General features: G+C 55.2%; 1 protein-coding gene across 5 annotated transcripts in view; it reads right to left on the reverse strand.

Annotated features, from left to right (window-relative positions):
- The window catches only part of LRIG1 (leucine rich repeats and immunoglobulin like domains 1), a 164,357-nt gene that overhangs the window by 17,905 nt on the left and 129,102 nt on the right, over positions 1-17,350 (reverse strand). For 4 of the 5 annotated variants that reach the window (XM_073901516.1, XM_073901517.1, XM_025884709.2 and 1 more), the window contains 7 exons: positions 16,392-16,535; positions 14,489-14,632; positions 11,984-12,127; positions 9,045-9,188; positions 6,947-7,027; positions 1,280-1,351; positions 386-457 (listed from right to left, as the gene is read on the reverse strand). In XM_073901516.1, coding sequence (XP_073757617.1) covers positions 386-457; positions 1,280-1,351; positions 6,947-7,027; positions 9,045-9,188; positions 11,984-12,127; positions 14,489-14,632; positions 16,392-16,535 — 801 coding nt within the window. Of the gene's footprint in view, positions 1-385; positions 458-1,279; positions 1,352-6,946; positions 7,028-7,993; positions 8,151-9,044; positions 9,189-11,983; positions 12,128-14,488; positions 14,633-16,391; positions 16,536-17,350 lie in introns of those variants that run through there. The other variant, XM_073901519.1, reaches the window with a different exon arrangement.

Consider the following 17,350-nt stretch of genomic DNA (forward strand, 5'->3'; position numbering starts at 1 on the left):
GACTATCCCTTTTCTAGAAGAGGATTCATTTCATGTCCTCTAGAGCCGCGGTTAGTAAGCTACAGCCTGCAGGCCTGGTTTTCCGTAAATAAGAATTTAGTGGCGCAAGCCACACCCATGCACTCGTGTATTATTGATGGCTACCTTCTGTGACGACAGCACAGCGGCCGTGACAGAGACCTCGTGGCCCAAACGCTGACAATACTGTGTGACCCTTTAAGACAAGGTGTGCTTGACCCTTATCCAGAAGCCGCCCCCACGGGCCGACACACAAATATAAACGGCCCCATCTAGTATATAAATCGAGGCATCATGGAATTAAAGCATTTCTCACCCCGAATTCTCTGCCCATGTTAACCAGGGCTGTGGAATCCCAGGTACTTACAGCTCTTTGAGATTCTTCATCTTCACAAAAGCATCAGACTGGACAGATCTGATTGCATTCTCTCCAAGGTTCCTGCAAAAGAACACTCTTTACTTATGCAGGCAGACGCCCCGCACCCTGAGTCAGCCACGTGTTTGGGCCAAGAAGCTCAGGGAGTTTTCAGGATAGTCCTGCTTTCACCAGTGTGCCAGAGGTACTAGCCAGATCCCATGTCCCAAGTCTACCCTATGTGGCTGTCCCCTCCCAGACACTGACATGAGCGTATGGAATAACCTTGGAACTGCCCCACCCTGTGGGCAGCGACAAAGCTGGGTTGAGGCCTGCTCAGCAAGTCAACAAGCAAAACCTTTCCCAACAGAATTCAGGTCAAATTTGAGTCCCAGACAAAACAGAGTAAGAATCAACTACTAGAGGCCTCTCCTCTAGATGGTGAGAACATCAGCGTCCCCGGGCTGACTCCATCCTCCCAAAGGCAACCAGGGCAGGAGAAAACCTCCCGGCTAAGCCCACCATGTGCTCAGCCCTGTCAGGCTGCTGTCGTGGAGCCGTCAGCCAGGGCCGGGACATAGCGCCCACACCGAGGGGAGGAGGGGCCCGGGGTCCGCGGAGGGGCCCGGGCCGTGGGGAGCAGGGGCAGGAGCAGAGGGGAGGTATTTAGCCAAACAGCGGCCACAGTAATTAGGCACTCACTGACTGGCCATGTGTTCTGTAACTGTTCCTGGCGTGGGCAAAATAAAGGCCAAAGTTGAAGCTGACTTATGAGAAGGAAGCAGCTGGTGTTTCCAAATAGGCTGTTTCTCAGTTTACGAAGATGTGATTAAATTGCTAGCAGACTTCCCCGGCAGCCGCATTTGGCAGGCCTGTGGGTCAGGGAAGGTCTGGCGCGATACTCACAGGTGCTCCAAGCCTTCCAGCCCCGAGAAGGCTCTCTTAGCCACGGACTTGATCTTGTTTCCAAACAGAGTTCTGCCATTTCCAAACATCCAGACACAGGGGGAAAAAAAAATAAACAAAACAAAAAAACAAAAACCAAAACCAGAGGGGGAGAGACGAGGGAGGAATGGGAGAAAGAGAACACACAATTAGGGCAATGCCATCTGAGAAGTCTGTCCTGTGAGGGGCAGGTGGAAATCTGACCTGCACTCAGATGACGGGTCTGAAGTATGCAGGCCTTCCCCCTTTCCGAAATGAAATACTTTTATCTTTATGAGAATTTAACAGTGATGACAGGTTGCGATTGCATGCACCGTCTCGCCTGAAAAAGCTCCTTGTGACGTTCAGTGGAAATCCCCTTGTCCAGCCAGAGCTGTCTCTGCGGGACCACCCAAGGGCCTCATGGGAAAGAGGGGACCGATCACTGTTCTACCGAGAGGAAGCAGTCAATGGAAGGGCACGCAATCTCTGGAACTAAAATCTCCCACCCACTTCTGGCAACTGGGGATAAAGGTCTCCAAAGGAGGCAAGAAGACAGCAGGAAAATGGGCATCCATCAAGATGGCTCCCCAGCTCTTTGCACCCGAGATGCACCCGAGGAGCCAGGAGGCGGCCACCGTGAGCTGCGCCCCTGCCTCTGGGAAGGCCGCTCAGTGTGGAAAGGCAGGTTCCTGCGCTCTGGCCTCTTAAGCAAGAGCCCAGGTTTTGAATGATGCCCGAGGTTCATTAAATCCCAGACAGGTCCTCAAAGGTCAGCCTCCAAGGTTATCGAATAGCTGTACCCCTGGACTGCCTACCCTTGAGAAGGGGCTCCCACTTCCAAGCAATTCCAATCACAACCTCCAGAGTAACTACCCAAATTTTCCCCAGAAACCAAAGTCTGGCGACACTCTGAGGACAGCCCAGCTGGGCACTCTCTGCACTCCTGCGGGCACAGGAAACCCCCTGCGACCAAGCACCCCGCGGTCACGCGGACAGATACGTGGGGTCTCCCGCCTGACGCCCAGCAGCAGCATCTAAAGGGCTGGTGGAGAGCGGGGGCTGCTGCGAAGTCCCCAGCCCTGGGAGGGAGGGCTTCCTAAGGTGGGCACGGCAGGCAGCCTTGGAAGAGCAGGGCTGTTGTCTGGGATCCCATTGAGAACCAGAGAAAGATCTCCGCTGGGGGCCAGCCCCACCTGCAGACCTGCATGAAGACAGCAAGCTCCAGCCCCGCCCTGAAAGGAGCAAAGAAAGGAAATCGGAGTCTGGAAGGAAATCAGAGAGGGCTGGGCAGACGGGTGGGCCCTGTCCCCGGGGCCCTAAGCTTCCAGCAACTGTGCAGGGCTCCTGGGGCACCTTCTCGAAGATGAGATCATGGGCGGACAGGCCCTGCCAGCGCCACAAGCCACAGAAGGAGGTGCCTCGCCACCCCACCCCCGCGCTTGGGCACCGAAAACCCAAGGGGACACCTACAGGGCAAGCACGGGAGCTGCCGGGTCCCCCCACTTCATGAGGAAAAGACACCCCCCCCGGGGGCCTCCCGCCCCGAGCAGCCCACCAGCGGCTCCGAGTTCAGCTTCAGCCCCGGCCAGCCACTGGGAGGACGGAAGAGCATGAGGGCCAGGGACCCTGTGACTTTTCAATTTTTGTGAACGTGGAAACAATCTCCTCCTCCGGAAAGAGTTTCCACACGCTCTCACCATCGGAGGCTTTTATTCTAAAACAAATGACCCAAACATGCGGAAATCGGCCGTCCGCACCGACTCCGCTCCTGAACCACCGAGCCAGCCCGGCAAAGACTGGCACTCAGGGCGCTGAACGCGGGCCCCGGTGGGCGCCGGCCAACCCCCACTTCCTGCATCCCCCAGGCCAGGCCACTGCGCTCCAGGTCCTATAACACGTACTAACTGTTTAGTGAACTCTCCCGTCAGCTAGATCCAGGAAAAAGCTGGGCTTTGTTTCCTTCGTGACATCTTAGTCACACTGACCTCTCTTACAGTGAGGGCAGACCGTTATTTCTAATGGTAACAATAGCAGTAAAACCAATTCGCAATTATGTGGGGGTTAACCATCCTGCTGGTGGACTAAAATAGCCCCTTACATTCTCCAGGCGGACATCTGGGGTCTGGGGCTCAAGCTGGCAGGCCGGGCCGGCTCCAATAAAGGGTGCCTGTGGGGAGAGGGGGAAACCGGGCCCACGGGCCAGGGGGAGGCTCCTTCTGTCCCCAGGATAGTGGGTGGCTGAGGCTGGGCTCCACCTGATCCAGGGCTCCCAGAGAAGGGACCGCAGGCCTGATCGGCCCCATGCCCCCCACCCCCCTCGGAGTAGAGAGTGACCCCAAAAGTCAGCCATCCAACCTCCTATGTATTAAGTGCTCCCAAAGGCCTTCTGGGTCTTGCTAACACAGCCCTGCAGACACTGGGCGAGTGCTAAGGTGGTCCTTGTACTGACCCAGAGAAACCATGACCTGTTGACCCCCACCCCTTACCCGTGACAACAAATAGCCCTCCGTGGGCCTGGCCATCGCTCTGTGAAGACATGCGGGGGCAACGTTCCCCAGGCTGGGGCAGCACCTACCCAGGCCCTCCCCATTTCACAGGGGTCAAGAGGCTTGGTGTCATGGTCCAGTTCTTCCTGTCTCCCCCAACACTCCCCTTTGCACACACCATGCCCCTACCTGGGGAATGTCACGGAGAGAGCTAGAACCATGGGGCAAGCCCCTCACCTTACCCCCCATACACAGGTGACTAATTGCTCCCTTCTGCTGCTAGTTTGTGCTCCAGAAAGCCTCCTTGCCTCCTCATATACTAGGACCCTGTGCAGCCCCCCGGGAAGTGTTCCATCAACAGGATGACAGGAGCTGTGGGCAGGGTGGTGAGCATAATAATCACAGGCAAACTGGGGAAACGCTCAGAAACTCGCTAGAGCCAGTAACGTTCTGTGGGCCCTGCCAGGAGGCTCCAGACTGAAGAACTATCCAATACAGCTGTATTCAGCAGGTGGGAAAATTAGAGGCAGGGCAGGATCCACCACCTCCACCCAGAGGGAAGCCTCTTACGGCTCTGCTGCTCCCCTGTTCTTTCTCGGAAAAGGTTTTCATTTAGGTCTGGCCTCCTGCATGGCAGGAAGGACCCCAGATCCTTGAGTAACGGAGCAAAGGCAGGAATTTCTCCCCTCCCATTCTCAGGGAGGTCCCTGAACAGCTTCCCGCACGTGCTCCAAAGGCAAGCCAGCACCAGGTCGGAGGGATCCGGTAGGGTCCACAGCCCCACAGGGTGAAGGAGTCCGGATGACGGGACGGCTCTAGACAGGCAGCCCTTCTCTGTGCAAACACACTCCCAACTGCTGACAGGTCCCAGCGCCCTGGCCACCAGCTGCTCAGATGGGGCCGTGAGGGGTCCCGGCCACGACTCCCGGCCATGGCCACGCAGCAGAGCTTCCAGGCGGTGCTTGGAGGAGGCTGAGTGAGGAGGAGAGCCAGGCAGCGCTGGCCCCTTCCTTCCCCGAATTCATTAAGTGTCTCTTCCACACCCTCCACACACCCTGTGGGGTGGCTTTTAGCCAGAGCGGGGCACCAGGGCCACGGGAAAGCGTAGGCTTTCCTTTTTTTCCCCTTTAATGGAGAGGAGTCCACACACCACCACAGGCAGGTGGCGGAGCGTCACGAACCGCACAGGTGCCCCTTATAAGGCTGCACCCATCGCCCAAAGGCACCGGTCTTACTCCCCCTCTGCCACGCCCTCTGCCCAGCCCAGCTGGCTGAACGGGGGTCCAGGTCACAGGCGCCACACCATTTCACTTATTCATCCAAGAGGAGGATTCTTTTTTTTTCTTTTGCAACATAACCACGAGACCATCCCGTCTAAATAAGTGCATAGATTTAATCACATTAAGCAATTCCTGTCCCAATTTCCCCCAGTTGTGTGCTCCCTGCCTTTATTCTGACACACGGACAGAGCCTCCAGCCCCAAGACTCTGATCGGTGGGGCTAGGGGGGAGGCGGCTAGAGATGGCCCTATTCTAACGAGGTCCCCACAGTCTCAGGACCAGGTCAGTGTGGAAGGCACCGCCTTCGGGAAGCCTGTGTCCAGCAGCACAGGGCGAGTGAGGCACGTGGACTTAGGACTTCAGGCAGAACTGCTGAACCTCGTCCAGCGGGTCAAAGAAAGAGAAAACACAGGGGAACAGACCACAGTGACCACGAAGGCAGCCCCAGGCTCCAGACACAGGCTGCATTCTCCAGAACCCGGGGACCACCTGCACTCACATGTCGGGGCCTCCTGGAAGCCACACTACCCAAGAAGTGGCTCCAGGTTCCACCGGAGGGACCTACCCCCCCCCCCGCCCCCAGGCCCTGGTGGCGCCGCCCGCTGCAGGCCCTCCCCACCCCCCCATCCGTGAGTTAGGGCAGAGGCAGGCGTCAGAGAGTGAGGCTCGTGCCCTGCCCCAGCAGCTCCACCTCAGTCCTGCCTCTTCCCGGCTCACTAAGTACAGGGGCCAGGAGTGGGGAGGAGGGAGTGCTTTTTTAGGGAAGGAAAAGGAAGACTGACAGACTTTTTGACATGCTGTCTGAATACACAATGCTCACAAAGAGAACCGTGAGAGAGCTTAGAGAGCGGACTCTTACTCAGAACTCTGAGTCTAAGAGGTGTGTAAAAACCACACTTTTCAACATCAGTGCGGATGTCTCTCTCTACAGAGAGACTTCCCCCACCAGAGGCTCTCCTGGAACCTCACACTCCACTGCTGCTTTGGAGCTATTTGCTTGACACTCACACTCTGCTCACCCTGTCACCTGAGCAGGCTTGGGGAGACGGAGTGGTGACTGCTTTTTCTTGTCTGCCTGAAACCCTCCCTCTGAGTCGCTACTCAGTGGTCATGGCTGCTCCTGTCCCCACTCCTGGAGGTTTCCCTAGGGGGCACATGCAGGGAGGGCTGGTGACACGTAGAGGGCAGGCAGGTGGGACGAGGGAGAACAGTGTGAGCTCTGGAGCCAGTCCTGACCCTCCCTGCTGTGTGGTCTGGGGCAAAATCCCTTCATCTGTGTTTCCTCGACCACAGGAAGGTGGTGTAATAGAGCGTGCACTCAGGAGGCTGTTAGATATAACACAGGTACATATACGCTCTGCAGAGTAAGTGACAAATTCTAGGAGCTGCAAATAAAAACACCAGAAACCTCGAATAAAAAATAGCTGTTGTATTACCTCATGGTAATGACTGTTCCTGTTTAATGTTATGATTGACAACAAAAGTACTGACTAGAGACTCCAAACCACGAACAGTACTTGGCTTTAGAATCTCACACAATTTCTAGGAATTAAGAGGGCAAGACTTCTTTGTGCAAAGCAAGACAAAAAATTCAGGTGTTTTCATGTCAGTCACAAATTCAGCAGGAAAAGAAAATCTTAACAGGCCTCCGAACACCAGTCTTCAGCCCCAGGGAAACCACCGTCCAGGGCAGTGAGGAGAGCACTGGCCAGAAAGAGGCTGGAATGCCTGGTTCCCTTATTCAGACTTTTCTTCCCAAACAAAAGAAGATAAATGCGAGCCAGCCCTGCTCCAGTTGGGCCCAGAACAAAGGAAGCGTGATGGAGCCTCAGAACTGTTGTGCACCAGCCCCACAGAAGCTACAGTGCGGAGATACTCACAGCTTGCTGAGACTGTCGAGCCCCGTAAAAGCGCCACTGGTGTCCTCTATCGTGCCCGAAATCTCATTATGGTCCAGATCCCTGGGGAGGAGACGGAAAGAAGGCTCACCATCCAGCCGGAGTTCTCAACTCTCTTTAACGTCAAGAGGGAAAATAGACGGACACCCCCATGCCACCTGGAAGCTGAAAACATCTGGGTGGATTCTAGATGCCCAGCTGTAACGTACGGTCAACACAAGTGTAGGCGCCGAGCTATGGGAAGCCCATTCTACACACCTCGTGGCACGGCCTGGCGTTCTCAGCCTTCCCAAAAAGTGGACACATGCCTCAAACATGGAGCTCCGCCAGCTCCATGGGCTGCTCCCCACATGTGTAGGGCAGGCCCCGGGGCAGGGAGAGGGTGCAGACAGCACACTGGAACAACCCCCCTGCTCCAGAGCAGGCATCTGACCACCGATACTGAGAATGAGCCTGAAAGGTTCTTTAAGGTTCCTGTCTGCTCTCACACCAACCAGAGTCCCCTTCCTGGATTTGACTAGGAAACCGCCCAAGGCACACCGAGGAAGGAGACAATGAAGAAAGGCCCCCCGCACAGGGTCCTCCCTGGGGCCACTCCATGCTGGCAAGTGGGTTGAGAGGCCAGAGGCGCCCCCCCCCTCGGGGCCTGCACAGGCGCTGATTCGGAGCCAGGGACGACATCTGGGCGCTGAGTCAGACTTATGACCCACTTGCCAGGGCTGGCAGATGAGGACAACTTTTCAGCCCAGTCTCCTCCAACAATGCAGATCACAAGGCAGATGACTCAGCTTCCTCCCCCAGCTTCCAGGGCAGATCCTAGTGCCAGGCGAGGCTCCCACCTGGTGAGCAGGCCCCCACTCTGCCCCACCAGCAGCCCCTCCAGCGTCCCCCACAATTCTGGGTTCCTACACCTTCCTCTCTGATGCAGAGAGGCATGCTGCTCCCAGCCCCCGTGAGAGCCTTCGCAGGGAATAAGCACTGCCCGGAGGGAGGGGAGGTCCGCCTGAGAAGTGTAGTGCTCCTTCTGACCTTTATCTTAGAGCAGAAAGCTCAGAGTGCCGAGATTCTGCTGCTGCTGGAAGGGACCCCTCCTTTCAGCGGGTTTCTCCTTATTATCTTCAGACTGAAAGCCGGGGACCCAGAGCTGCCGTTGTGTGTGCCCGTCTCCCAGCTCCTCGCTCTGGCTGCCAAAGCTTTTCTCTTCTTTCTGGCTCAATCTGAATGTTCCCGGCCTTGTTATTCAGGCCTTGCAAGGGCTCAAAGGCTGGCTGACCTTGGCTTTAATAGCCTGGCATCCGGGCCCTTTCACACTCCCAACAATGGCCCAGCACTGAAGCTGGCTCTGGCCTCTGGGCCAGGTGCAAGTGCACAGGCCTCCCTCCCTGTCACACAGGAGCAAGCCCTCTGTGCAGTGGAGCACGCCCGGAAGGAGGCTTCACATCCCACCGTGACTGTCTGGTGGAAATCATCCACCCTTCTCTGGGGACCGAATGCCCGGAGTTGCCTTGGAAGTTGTCTGGAGCCAACAAAAGGAAAACTTTAACTCCCAGGAAAGCAGCCTGAAGCCACTTCTGGCAACCCCACTTAAGAAGGAACTTAAAAGAAAATTCTGGACATCATTGCCTCTCTTTTGTTAAATGACCCTACTGAAGCTCAGGGAAAGACACAGGATTTGCTAAATGCCTCTCACGAAATGGGGCCTCCTGGACCCAGAGTATGCTGACGGCGCACGGGGAAGATTCAAGAGGAGACATGGAGTGCACAGCTGCGGTCCGGGAGGCTACCCCCGGTGCTGGGACCCTAGTATCCCACCAGGGTCACGGCGGGTAATGGCAAGGTTCTGAGCCACTGTCACCCTATCAGCACCACCCTGGGGGGACTGACAGACAGTTTCCTGCTCAACCAGTTTTTCAGCTGATTCTATGCAAGTGTGATGCTCTGCACATAGTGGGTCAGCTTTGGACCCAATCCTGACTCGAGAGCAACAAGAAGGGAATTCAACGAGGCAGCTGGCTGGCTCTGTTCTGCCTTCCCAGCCAGGGCCCCCTTTCTTCTGTCAACCCCACAGCAAATAACGTACAGAACACGCAGGTTTCTGAGTCCCTTGAAGGCGCCTTCCGCGATGTGGCTGATGGAGTTGTGGCTGAGGCGCAGGGTGCTCAGGCTGCTCAGGTCGGCCAGGCTCTCCTCGTCCAGGCGGGTGAGACTGTTGAAGGACAAGACCCTGGGGGAGGAAAGCACACCCACATCACTGCCGTGTAAGGCAAGCACGCCCGGCCCTCCCCTGAACATCGAGCCACGGTCAGCAGGGTCTCGGTGGGACGACAGGACACTGGCAGGCTCGCCAGAATCCCAAGGGCCACAGGGTTCGTGCAGCTAGAAACCCACCAGGGCCCCATACCCGCAGAGTTCGGCTCCTGGAACATTCGTGTAGATCACGGAGACCAGACAGCATGTTAGGCTGTGAGGACGACACAAGGTCATCCAACACGAGAACCCTCAAGGCTCCGATCCCTCATGCCGGGGTCCATGGGGGGTCCTGACTCAGGCTATCAGAGACCCCTCACGACAGGGGCCTGAGACCCTGGACCGGACCTCAGCGGACACTGACAGTGAGCAAGGGAGCCCTGTCAGACTGCCGATGTCGGCCAGCAGAGGGCACCGCTAGCCGCCGCGTGGACCGAGCCGGCCTCACAGAACTTCCTGCCTTCCGGGGCGCGACAGTCTCCGGCCTCCATGCCCCCATGCCCCCATCCCAGCCGGCCCAAGCATCCTACGATGAGCAGGACAGGGAACACGCCCCCAAATCACACATCGTCCCGAGCACCGGAATCAAACCTTCCTCCAGCACGCCCTCCCGCACCTCGGACACCACATGGCCCCGGGCTGGCTACTTGGCCTATGAGTCCTCCGTCGTTGAAAAATGGGAAATTTGGGCTGGGGCAGGAAGAAGCAAAATAAATTCGGAGAAGATTAATGAGTTTTTAAAGGCAGCAGGGAGTAACATTCTTTCCCTCCTGGAGAAATAAGTCACGGTGTCTGTCAGTTGGAAAGACCTGGCAAGTGATCAAAAATACATCCTCACCTGCAATTACAGAATTTAGCTTAGAGGGGGGGCCGGAAATGCTGGAAAGCGATCTTAACTCGGCTTCTGCGGTTCCTTGGATGTCTGGAAAACTGATAGGCAGTTGAGGCATTTCTGTGACCTCTGCCCCTGGTAATGGGGACAGACGACAGCTCACAATGCCCTGCCTGCCGGACAGGGGCTCAGGGGACACGACTTGCCCACCGCCTCAAAAACCAGGGGTGCCACAGCCTCCAGCCCGGCAGAGCGCAGCTCCTTACCCAGCAACTGGCCTGGCTCAGGCACGGGGGACAGAGGAGGCCTCTCTTGCTTCATCATGGTTCCAGGCCTGGACAGCAACCAGCCAGGAGCCTGGGGGCCATGGCCTGAGCCAAGAGCTGGTCAGAAGCCATCCATACCATGTAAGACTATCAGGCAGCCACACTGCCGTGCAGGGCCACAAACCCAAACCCGCAAGGTTAACACTAATACGCACACACTCACAACACGCAAGGAAGGTACATAAGAGGAAAGAGGCAGGGCGCCTGCGTGGCTCAGTTGGTTAAGCGACTGCCTTCGGCTCAGGTCATGATCCTGGAGTCCCGGGATCGAGTCCCGCATCGGGCTCCCTGCTCAGCGGGGAGTCTGCTTCTCCCTCTGACCCTCTTCCCTCTCATGCTCTCTCATTCTCTCTCTCTCTCAAATAAATAAATAAAATCTTAAAAAAAAAAAAAAAAGAGGAAAGAGGCAGGGCTATGGATTTTTACATGAGATAATCATGGGCTCGCTGAAATATGCACTCCAGGCCAGTGTGCCCTGGGTGTGGGGAGAACATGCAAGAAGAGGTAAAACCACCACCTCAAGACTCAACACTGAGTTTAAACATCGCCTTGCTTGCCTGGTGAGGTCAAGAGAGAGACAAGACAAAGGCCTGTCACTTTTATGAGCTGTTCATTTCAGGGGGTGAATCTTCTCCCACAGTCAAGCCTAGAAAAGAAGAAAACCCACCCAGACCCTCTTACACAAACACACTGGACTAAACTGGAGTGCATTACAGGGAAGGAGCCCACATGGTGAGGGCTACTTTTTTCCTCCAAAAGCACCCACCTTCTGCACGGGGGTCAGAAACAGGGGCGCGAGCGTGCCCCCCCCCGGGGGGCTGGCAGTGCCCTTCTCACGGCCAGTGATGCACCGAAGCCACACCGGACCCAGGCCCTCCTGCTGTCAGCAGGTAGGTCACTGTCGGTCTTGGGATCCCCAGTCCCGGCCTGGAGCCCGGTCTGGGGGTGTCTGGAAGGGAGGAGGGGCCACACATCATTCAGGGAGGAGCACATGTATCTTGGCCCCCAGCCACAGGGGTGCCAGGTGGGGACAGGGAAAGAGCCAAGGGCCTGGACGATGTGTCTAAGGGAGGGAAGGTGGACGCCCCAAGGACATGCAGTTCTCCAACTGTCAAGGCATCACCATCGCTTGGGTCACGGTCCTTTCTGTGTGTGAGCCCAAATAAGCCTCGTCACTAAAGACAAGGTGCACGTCACCGGGTGTAGCCATCAATGTACAGAGCTCTCCAAACAGCTGCAAGGAGAGCACTTGTGTAGGCTTTCCTTCTGGAACCCTCTCCAAGGCCAAGAAGGCCCTAGAGGCACAGGCTGCCTGCGGGGACCTAGGGCCACCCCTGCAGCCCCCGCTCATCTGAAAGCAGGGGTGCAGAGAGCAGATCAGGAGGGTGTCCTGCTGCAAGCCCTGAGTCCTGCTCTGGGCCTGGCTGCCTGGGGCTGTGTTCCCTCCAACACAGGCTGCAGGCCCGCCTGCCTCTGAGCGCCCTGCCCCATCTGAGCTTGCGGAGGCCGCGGTGCCATGGACCCCATCAGGCCTAGAGCTTCCCGCTCCAGGGGGGTCACCCACGGGGAGTCTCTTAAGAGTCTGTCTGCCCAGAGCAACGGCGGGACACTTACAACTCGTGCAGCTTTGGGCAGAAGCTCCAGCCTTCACGGTTAATGCGAGCGATGGAGTTGCTGCTCAGGTGGAGCTGGTGCAGGGCCGAGAGGCCATACAGCCAGCCTCTGTTCACCTCCACCAGGCCGTTGTACTCCAGGTGCCTGCAATGACAGTGCACAGGGGTGAAAGCAGTGCTCTCTCGTTTGCGGACCGCCCTGCACGCAGGCAGCCCCCCTGCATCCCACACGGGTCGGCACCGAGGAGCAGCCAACAGTGCGGGAGAGGAGGTGGGTCTTGGGGCTGGGGGAGAGGGCGTGCTCACGTGTGTCTGGGAAGGACGTGGGGAGGACCCGTGAACCCAACAGCCAGCCGTGAGTATCCGGGCTGACTCGGGAGCTCAGAGGGCAAGGGGAAGCTTCCTTGAAGTGACCTGTTCCGCCAAGTACAAGTGAACCAGGCACCCAACTGGGCGGAGGGGTTCCGAGCACAGGGCACAGCAATGGCTGAGTCCATAAAAGGAAGAGAAAGTGGGGGGTACATTTTATCCCACTCTTAGAGATATGGAAACGGAGGCTGGGAGAAGTTAGATAACTTGTCTAAAATTCATTCCACAGCTCTGCAAGCAGTGAGGGTCCAGAATTCAAACCCAGGTCTGGCTATCCAAGTCAGGGCTCAGGGCCATGGTGTCTAGAGACACGCCTTAGCTCTGGGGCCAGATGACCTGGATTTAAATCCCAATTTTGCCACTTTACTGGCTAAACGGGGCTGAAACATGGGTGAGATGGAGAGACCCAAGGGTAGCAACTTCACAAGGCTGTTAGGAGAAGCAAACAAGAAAATGCCAGAATTTCAGCACGGTGCGGAGGGTTTTCCTCCCACCAAGGTGCTCAAGTAAGGACATTCTTACCCTGCTTCCCGACCCTGCACACCTGGGCCCAGGACGACCCCAGCGGACTGGCCTCTAATTCCAGTGTTGCCCCATGTTCATATACAAGGCCTTTGGGCAACCAGGTTTTGCTTTTATCTGTCTCACTTTCTGCCACTGCCCAAAAGGTAAGCGCATTTACAAATAATCTCTCGGGCAACTCATCACCCTCAGTGTGTATGAATGTGCTCAACGTAAAAACCAAAGGGTATGTGCTAACTCCATTTCCTTCTGAGAACTCTTTGACTCTTAGCACACCCATCGCACAACCACCTGGATTTCAAAGTTCGAACGACAGTTTTAAGGAGGTCAAGTAAAGGCGCTTTTGAATCTATAGCAACAGACGTGCGGCCAATCCCAGGACCAGGAAGAGAGGGAGAAGCAAGACCACAGTGCTAATGCTGATGCCCTCACCTCACAGTGAGTGTGAGTCTGGGGGTGGCTGGGAAGAGGGGCTCATCAGAGACACTTCTGATACTGAGCACAGCACAGAGCCAATGAGACGGGATACAGAGTTTTTGTTTTCTGTTTCCATCGCAAAGATAACAAAGGACATGAACACAGTGATATAACTTGTAAAGCCTGGAACGGAGAGGGTGTGTGCACGTGTGGGGTTCCTGAGCAGGTTACATCACTGACTGTAACACGACAAATCTCCAGCTGACCCACCAAGACAGGGGGAAAACCAACAAGGAGGGGCGCCTGGCTGGCTCAGTCGGTGGAGCGTGAGACTCTTGATCTCGGGTCTGTGAGTTTGAGACCCATGTTGGGTGTTGAGATTACTTAAAACAATGGAAAAGAAAAAGAAAAAAGAAAAACCACCCAGGAAAGGAGGACCAGAGACTGCCCTTTGGGAGCAGAAGGGGGTAAATAGAGAATGGGGGAAGAGAGGCCAAGGCCACATCTCTGTACTCTCTGACTGTACTCGGTTATATGTTACTGACCACTGAAAACAAGCTCATTTAAATGTTTAAAAACGGAAGATCGGCAACCACCTTTTCTGCCCTTCTCCACATGCCCTCCTGCTGCTGCTTTACGTGACTTGGCCTGCAGGTGTGCTCTGTGCCCGTGCACATCTGGCGGGAGGGGGTACTCCCCGGTAAAAGTGGGACATCTGCACCGAGGGGCCCACTTAGCTCACGACACATAAATAAATCTCCCAGGATGAACTCGACCCTGGAGGCCCCCCTGCCCATCCAGACAGATGGTCAAGTCCCAAACAGGGAGCCAGGGAACTTTCTGCAGCCTGTGGGAGGGGGCCCACTCTGCACCCTGCTAGTCACTGAGGACGTGACAGGAGAAGAGAAGCCCGAGCAAAAGGGCTCCATCTCCCACCCGCACCAGCCTGCTTCCCGGACAAGACCCATGGAAACTGCCCCCAGAGACTTTCCTGACCTGTGAGAAAAACACCCTTCGATCGGGCCAAGTCACTGAAGCTACTTAGCAGTGCCCAGCCTTCTGAGACCCAGAGGGCAGTGGCCAGCTCCGGTGGAAGTCCTCCACGATCCTTCAAGGCAGGGGGCTGAAGGAGCACACAGGGCCGCCAGGGTGCCCGAGCCAAGCAGGGGTCCCACCTGGAACCCAGCACCACACTTACAGCACGTGTATCCTGGACAGTCCCCAGAAGGCCCCGTCCGTGAGCTTGCTGATGTTGTTTCGCTGGAGCTTTAGCACCTCCAAACTGTCAAGCCCCTGGAATGTCAGGCCCTCGATGACCCGAATCCGATTCCTAGTCAGGTCCCTAAAGAGATGAAGACAGTGGGTTCAGAGGCCTCGCCGCATGTTCCCTGCCTACACCTGTTCTCATGCAGGCCCAGCCAGGTTTCTGAGCCAGCAGGGAAAATCGTGCTGAGGACATCCCAGCGAAGCCCAGATGTACTGCGGGGGTTCACTGTCTTACAGCTGCTCCTGCCCGCCACGCAGGCATGGACACGGACTGGGCCACGGCTTGTGAATGAAAGAGGGCACAGGGTTCCCCAGAAGCCAGCCCCACCAGGCCTCCCAATGACCGAGCGCTCCATTTCCTCCCCAAACATCCATGACTCTGCAGTGAGGAGGTGGGTGTGACTCAGGATGTGAACGTCTTAGGTGAGGTGTCTCTTAGCTCAGCAGTAGAAATCGATACCAAATGCCTCAACCCAGGAAAAACCTGACCACTGGACAGCAGAAAGCAATGACACTTTTCACTGGAGGCGTTAATGGAGTCTCTACTGATGGAGAGGAGTGAGTGCATATTGGGGAGGGGGCGAACTGACACACCATGAAGCACACACAGCTGGCTTCCAACCCCAGCATGGTAAAACCTCAGTGCACCAAAAAATTTCAGGAATCTGGGTGGGCTGGGTCCATTAGTAACACTGGGAAAAGGGGAGGGGAGAACACAGGGCTGACCAGAAAGCCCTTGGTTTTCCCCAAATACTTCTGTAGTGTCTCATGACGATGCCCCACACACAACCTCCTTCTCCAGAGCTGAAGAGACCAGAGATCTTCTGCATGGGTGTATGTGTGTGTGTGTGTGTGTGTGTGTGTGTGTGTGTGTGTGTGTGAGTGTGTGTGTGTGAGAGTGTGTAACAGCATTGAGTATGTGTTTGAGTGTGAATGAGTGTATATGTAAGAGTGTGAATGAGTGTGTGGGTGTGTATGCGTGTGTAAGAGTATGTGAGTGTGATTGTGTGTATGTGAGAATGAGTGAAAGTGTGTGTGTGTGTATGTGTGTGAGGGACACACAGGCGTGAGGGTGCTGGGGGGCGGGGTGCCTCAGCTTGTTGCCAAACCTGGCCCTGAACAATTGCTGTGTTCTATTTAAACCCAATCTCCCATACTGGCTTATTTCCCTGAGATTCCTCTTCTGACACAAGGAGGACACAGGAAAACAAAAAACCGGGGAGCAAATGATCCATTGGGTTCCAGGAAATAGGTTTTCTTAAATCCAAACCCTGTGCCATCCTAGGAGTGCACTCCACTTTGGATATCAAAAAACAAAACAAATAAATCCTTTCTTAAAAAACAAACAAAAAAACCAAACCAACTACCTTGTAACATTTATCAGGAAGATGATGGCCCACCTCTTGCTCACTACCTCTACCTATTGCTCAAAAAGTGGACACCATAATGTCCACAGTACAGATTTTATGAGAACTTTAAGACACATACACACGAAACCCCTAAGATAAATACCCCAACCCACACAGCCTAAGTATTAGCCAGGATCAGCTAACCAGCAGGATTCCTCATTTCATTTTGGAAAGTGCCAGTGAGGACAAACATATATATCCTCAGGGGATCTTGATTTCTCCACAACCTGAGGCAGCCCACAGGCACCAGACCCAGCTTCTAATTTGCTGCTATTAGGTGTTGCCATAGGGCCATTAATGATAGTTTATGCAGAGCCTGACCAAGGGGGGGTGAGGAAGGGGTCATTTTGGAACGAGGTCCATGGAGAAATCTGGCCTCCATAAAGTTTGGCTAACCTTAATTAAAGTGCAGGTTTCTATACTCACAGTTGTGTCAGCCTGGGTAACTTGAATGCTTTCATAGGAAGCTGGGTGATCCTGTTTTTGCTCAGGCGAAGCATTACCAGTGACCGTGACAGACCATCAAATGCTCCCGACTCCAGGGTGCCGATCCGGTTGCTTGCCAGGTTGCTGGAATTGGTATAGGACAGAGAACATAGTGGTCAGTAGGGGGCTTTCCTCAATTCTGTTACAGACACTGGCTGAGTTGGGGAAAAAAGCTAAAACACACCCAGAGGGACAGGTTTCCGATGACACATTTATCATATTTAGTCCTAGATGGGGGAGCCGGGAAACTTGCGTGTCAGGACCATCCCCTCAGGCCTCGATGGAAGGGTCATTGCAGCTCAGAGCATACTGTGGCTGCCTTCCACTGGAGGGTGGGGTCAATGTCATTGACCTCCACCCCAGCACCCTCACAGTCCAGCCAGGCCGTGCAGAGGGGCCATCTCCAGAGTTACCTGCAGGATTCCCTCAACACCCACGAACCAAGAGTGAGGGTTCCGAGTTGGTGAGAAAAGCCCTAGGAATCAGAAGGTCAACCTCCAGGCAAGGTCAGAATGGATTTATTAATTTGGGGAAACAACCCTAAATTTTATTTATTTATTCAAAGATTTATTTATTTATTTTAGATAGAGTGCACAAGGTGGGGGAGGGGCAGAGGGAGAGCCTCTCCAGCAGAAGCCCTGCTGAGCAGGGAGCCCAACTCAGGGCTCGATTTCATGACCCCAAGATCATGACCTGATCAAGAGTCGGATGCTCAACTGACTGAGCCACCCAGGCGCCCCACCAGCCTTAAATATTAAAGTGGATCTCACTATACAACTTTTTATATATAGATATTTAAATGCACACACACACACTCCTATAAATGTGTATAAGCCAATTCATTTTAATAATTTCAAGTGTATTAAAGAAACACTAGTTAAGGGGACCTGCACAGGGTC

This window comes from Callorhinus ursinus, unplaced genomic scaffold (assembly GCF_003265705.2).
Source record: "Callorhinus ursinus isolate GAN/ISIS: 27379988/994484 unplaced genomic scaffold, GSC_fseal_2.0 scaffold15, whole genome shotgun sequence".
Classification (NCBI taxonomy): Eukaryota; Metazoa; Chordata; class Mammalia; order Carnivora; family Otariidae; genus Callorhinus; species Callorhinus ursinus.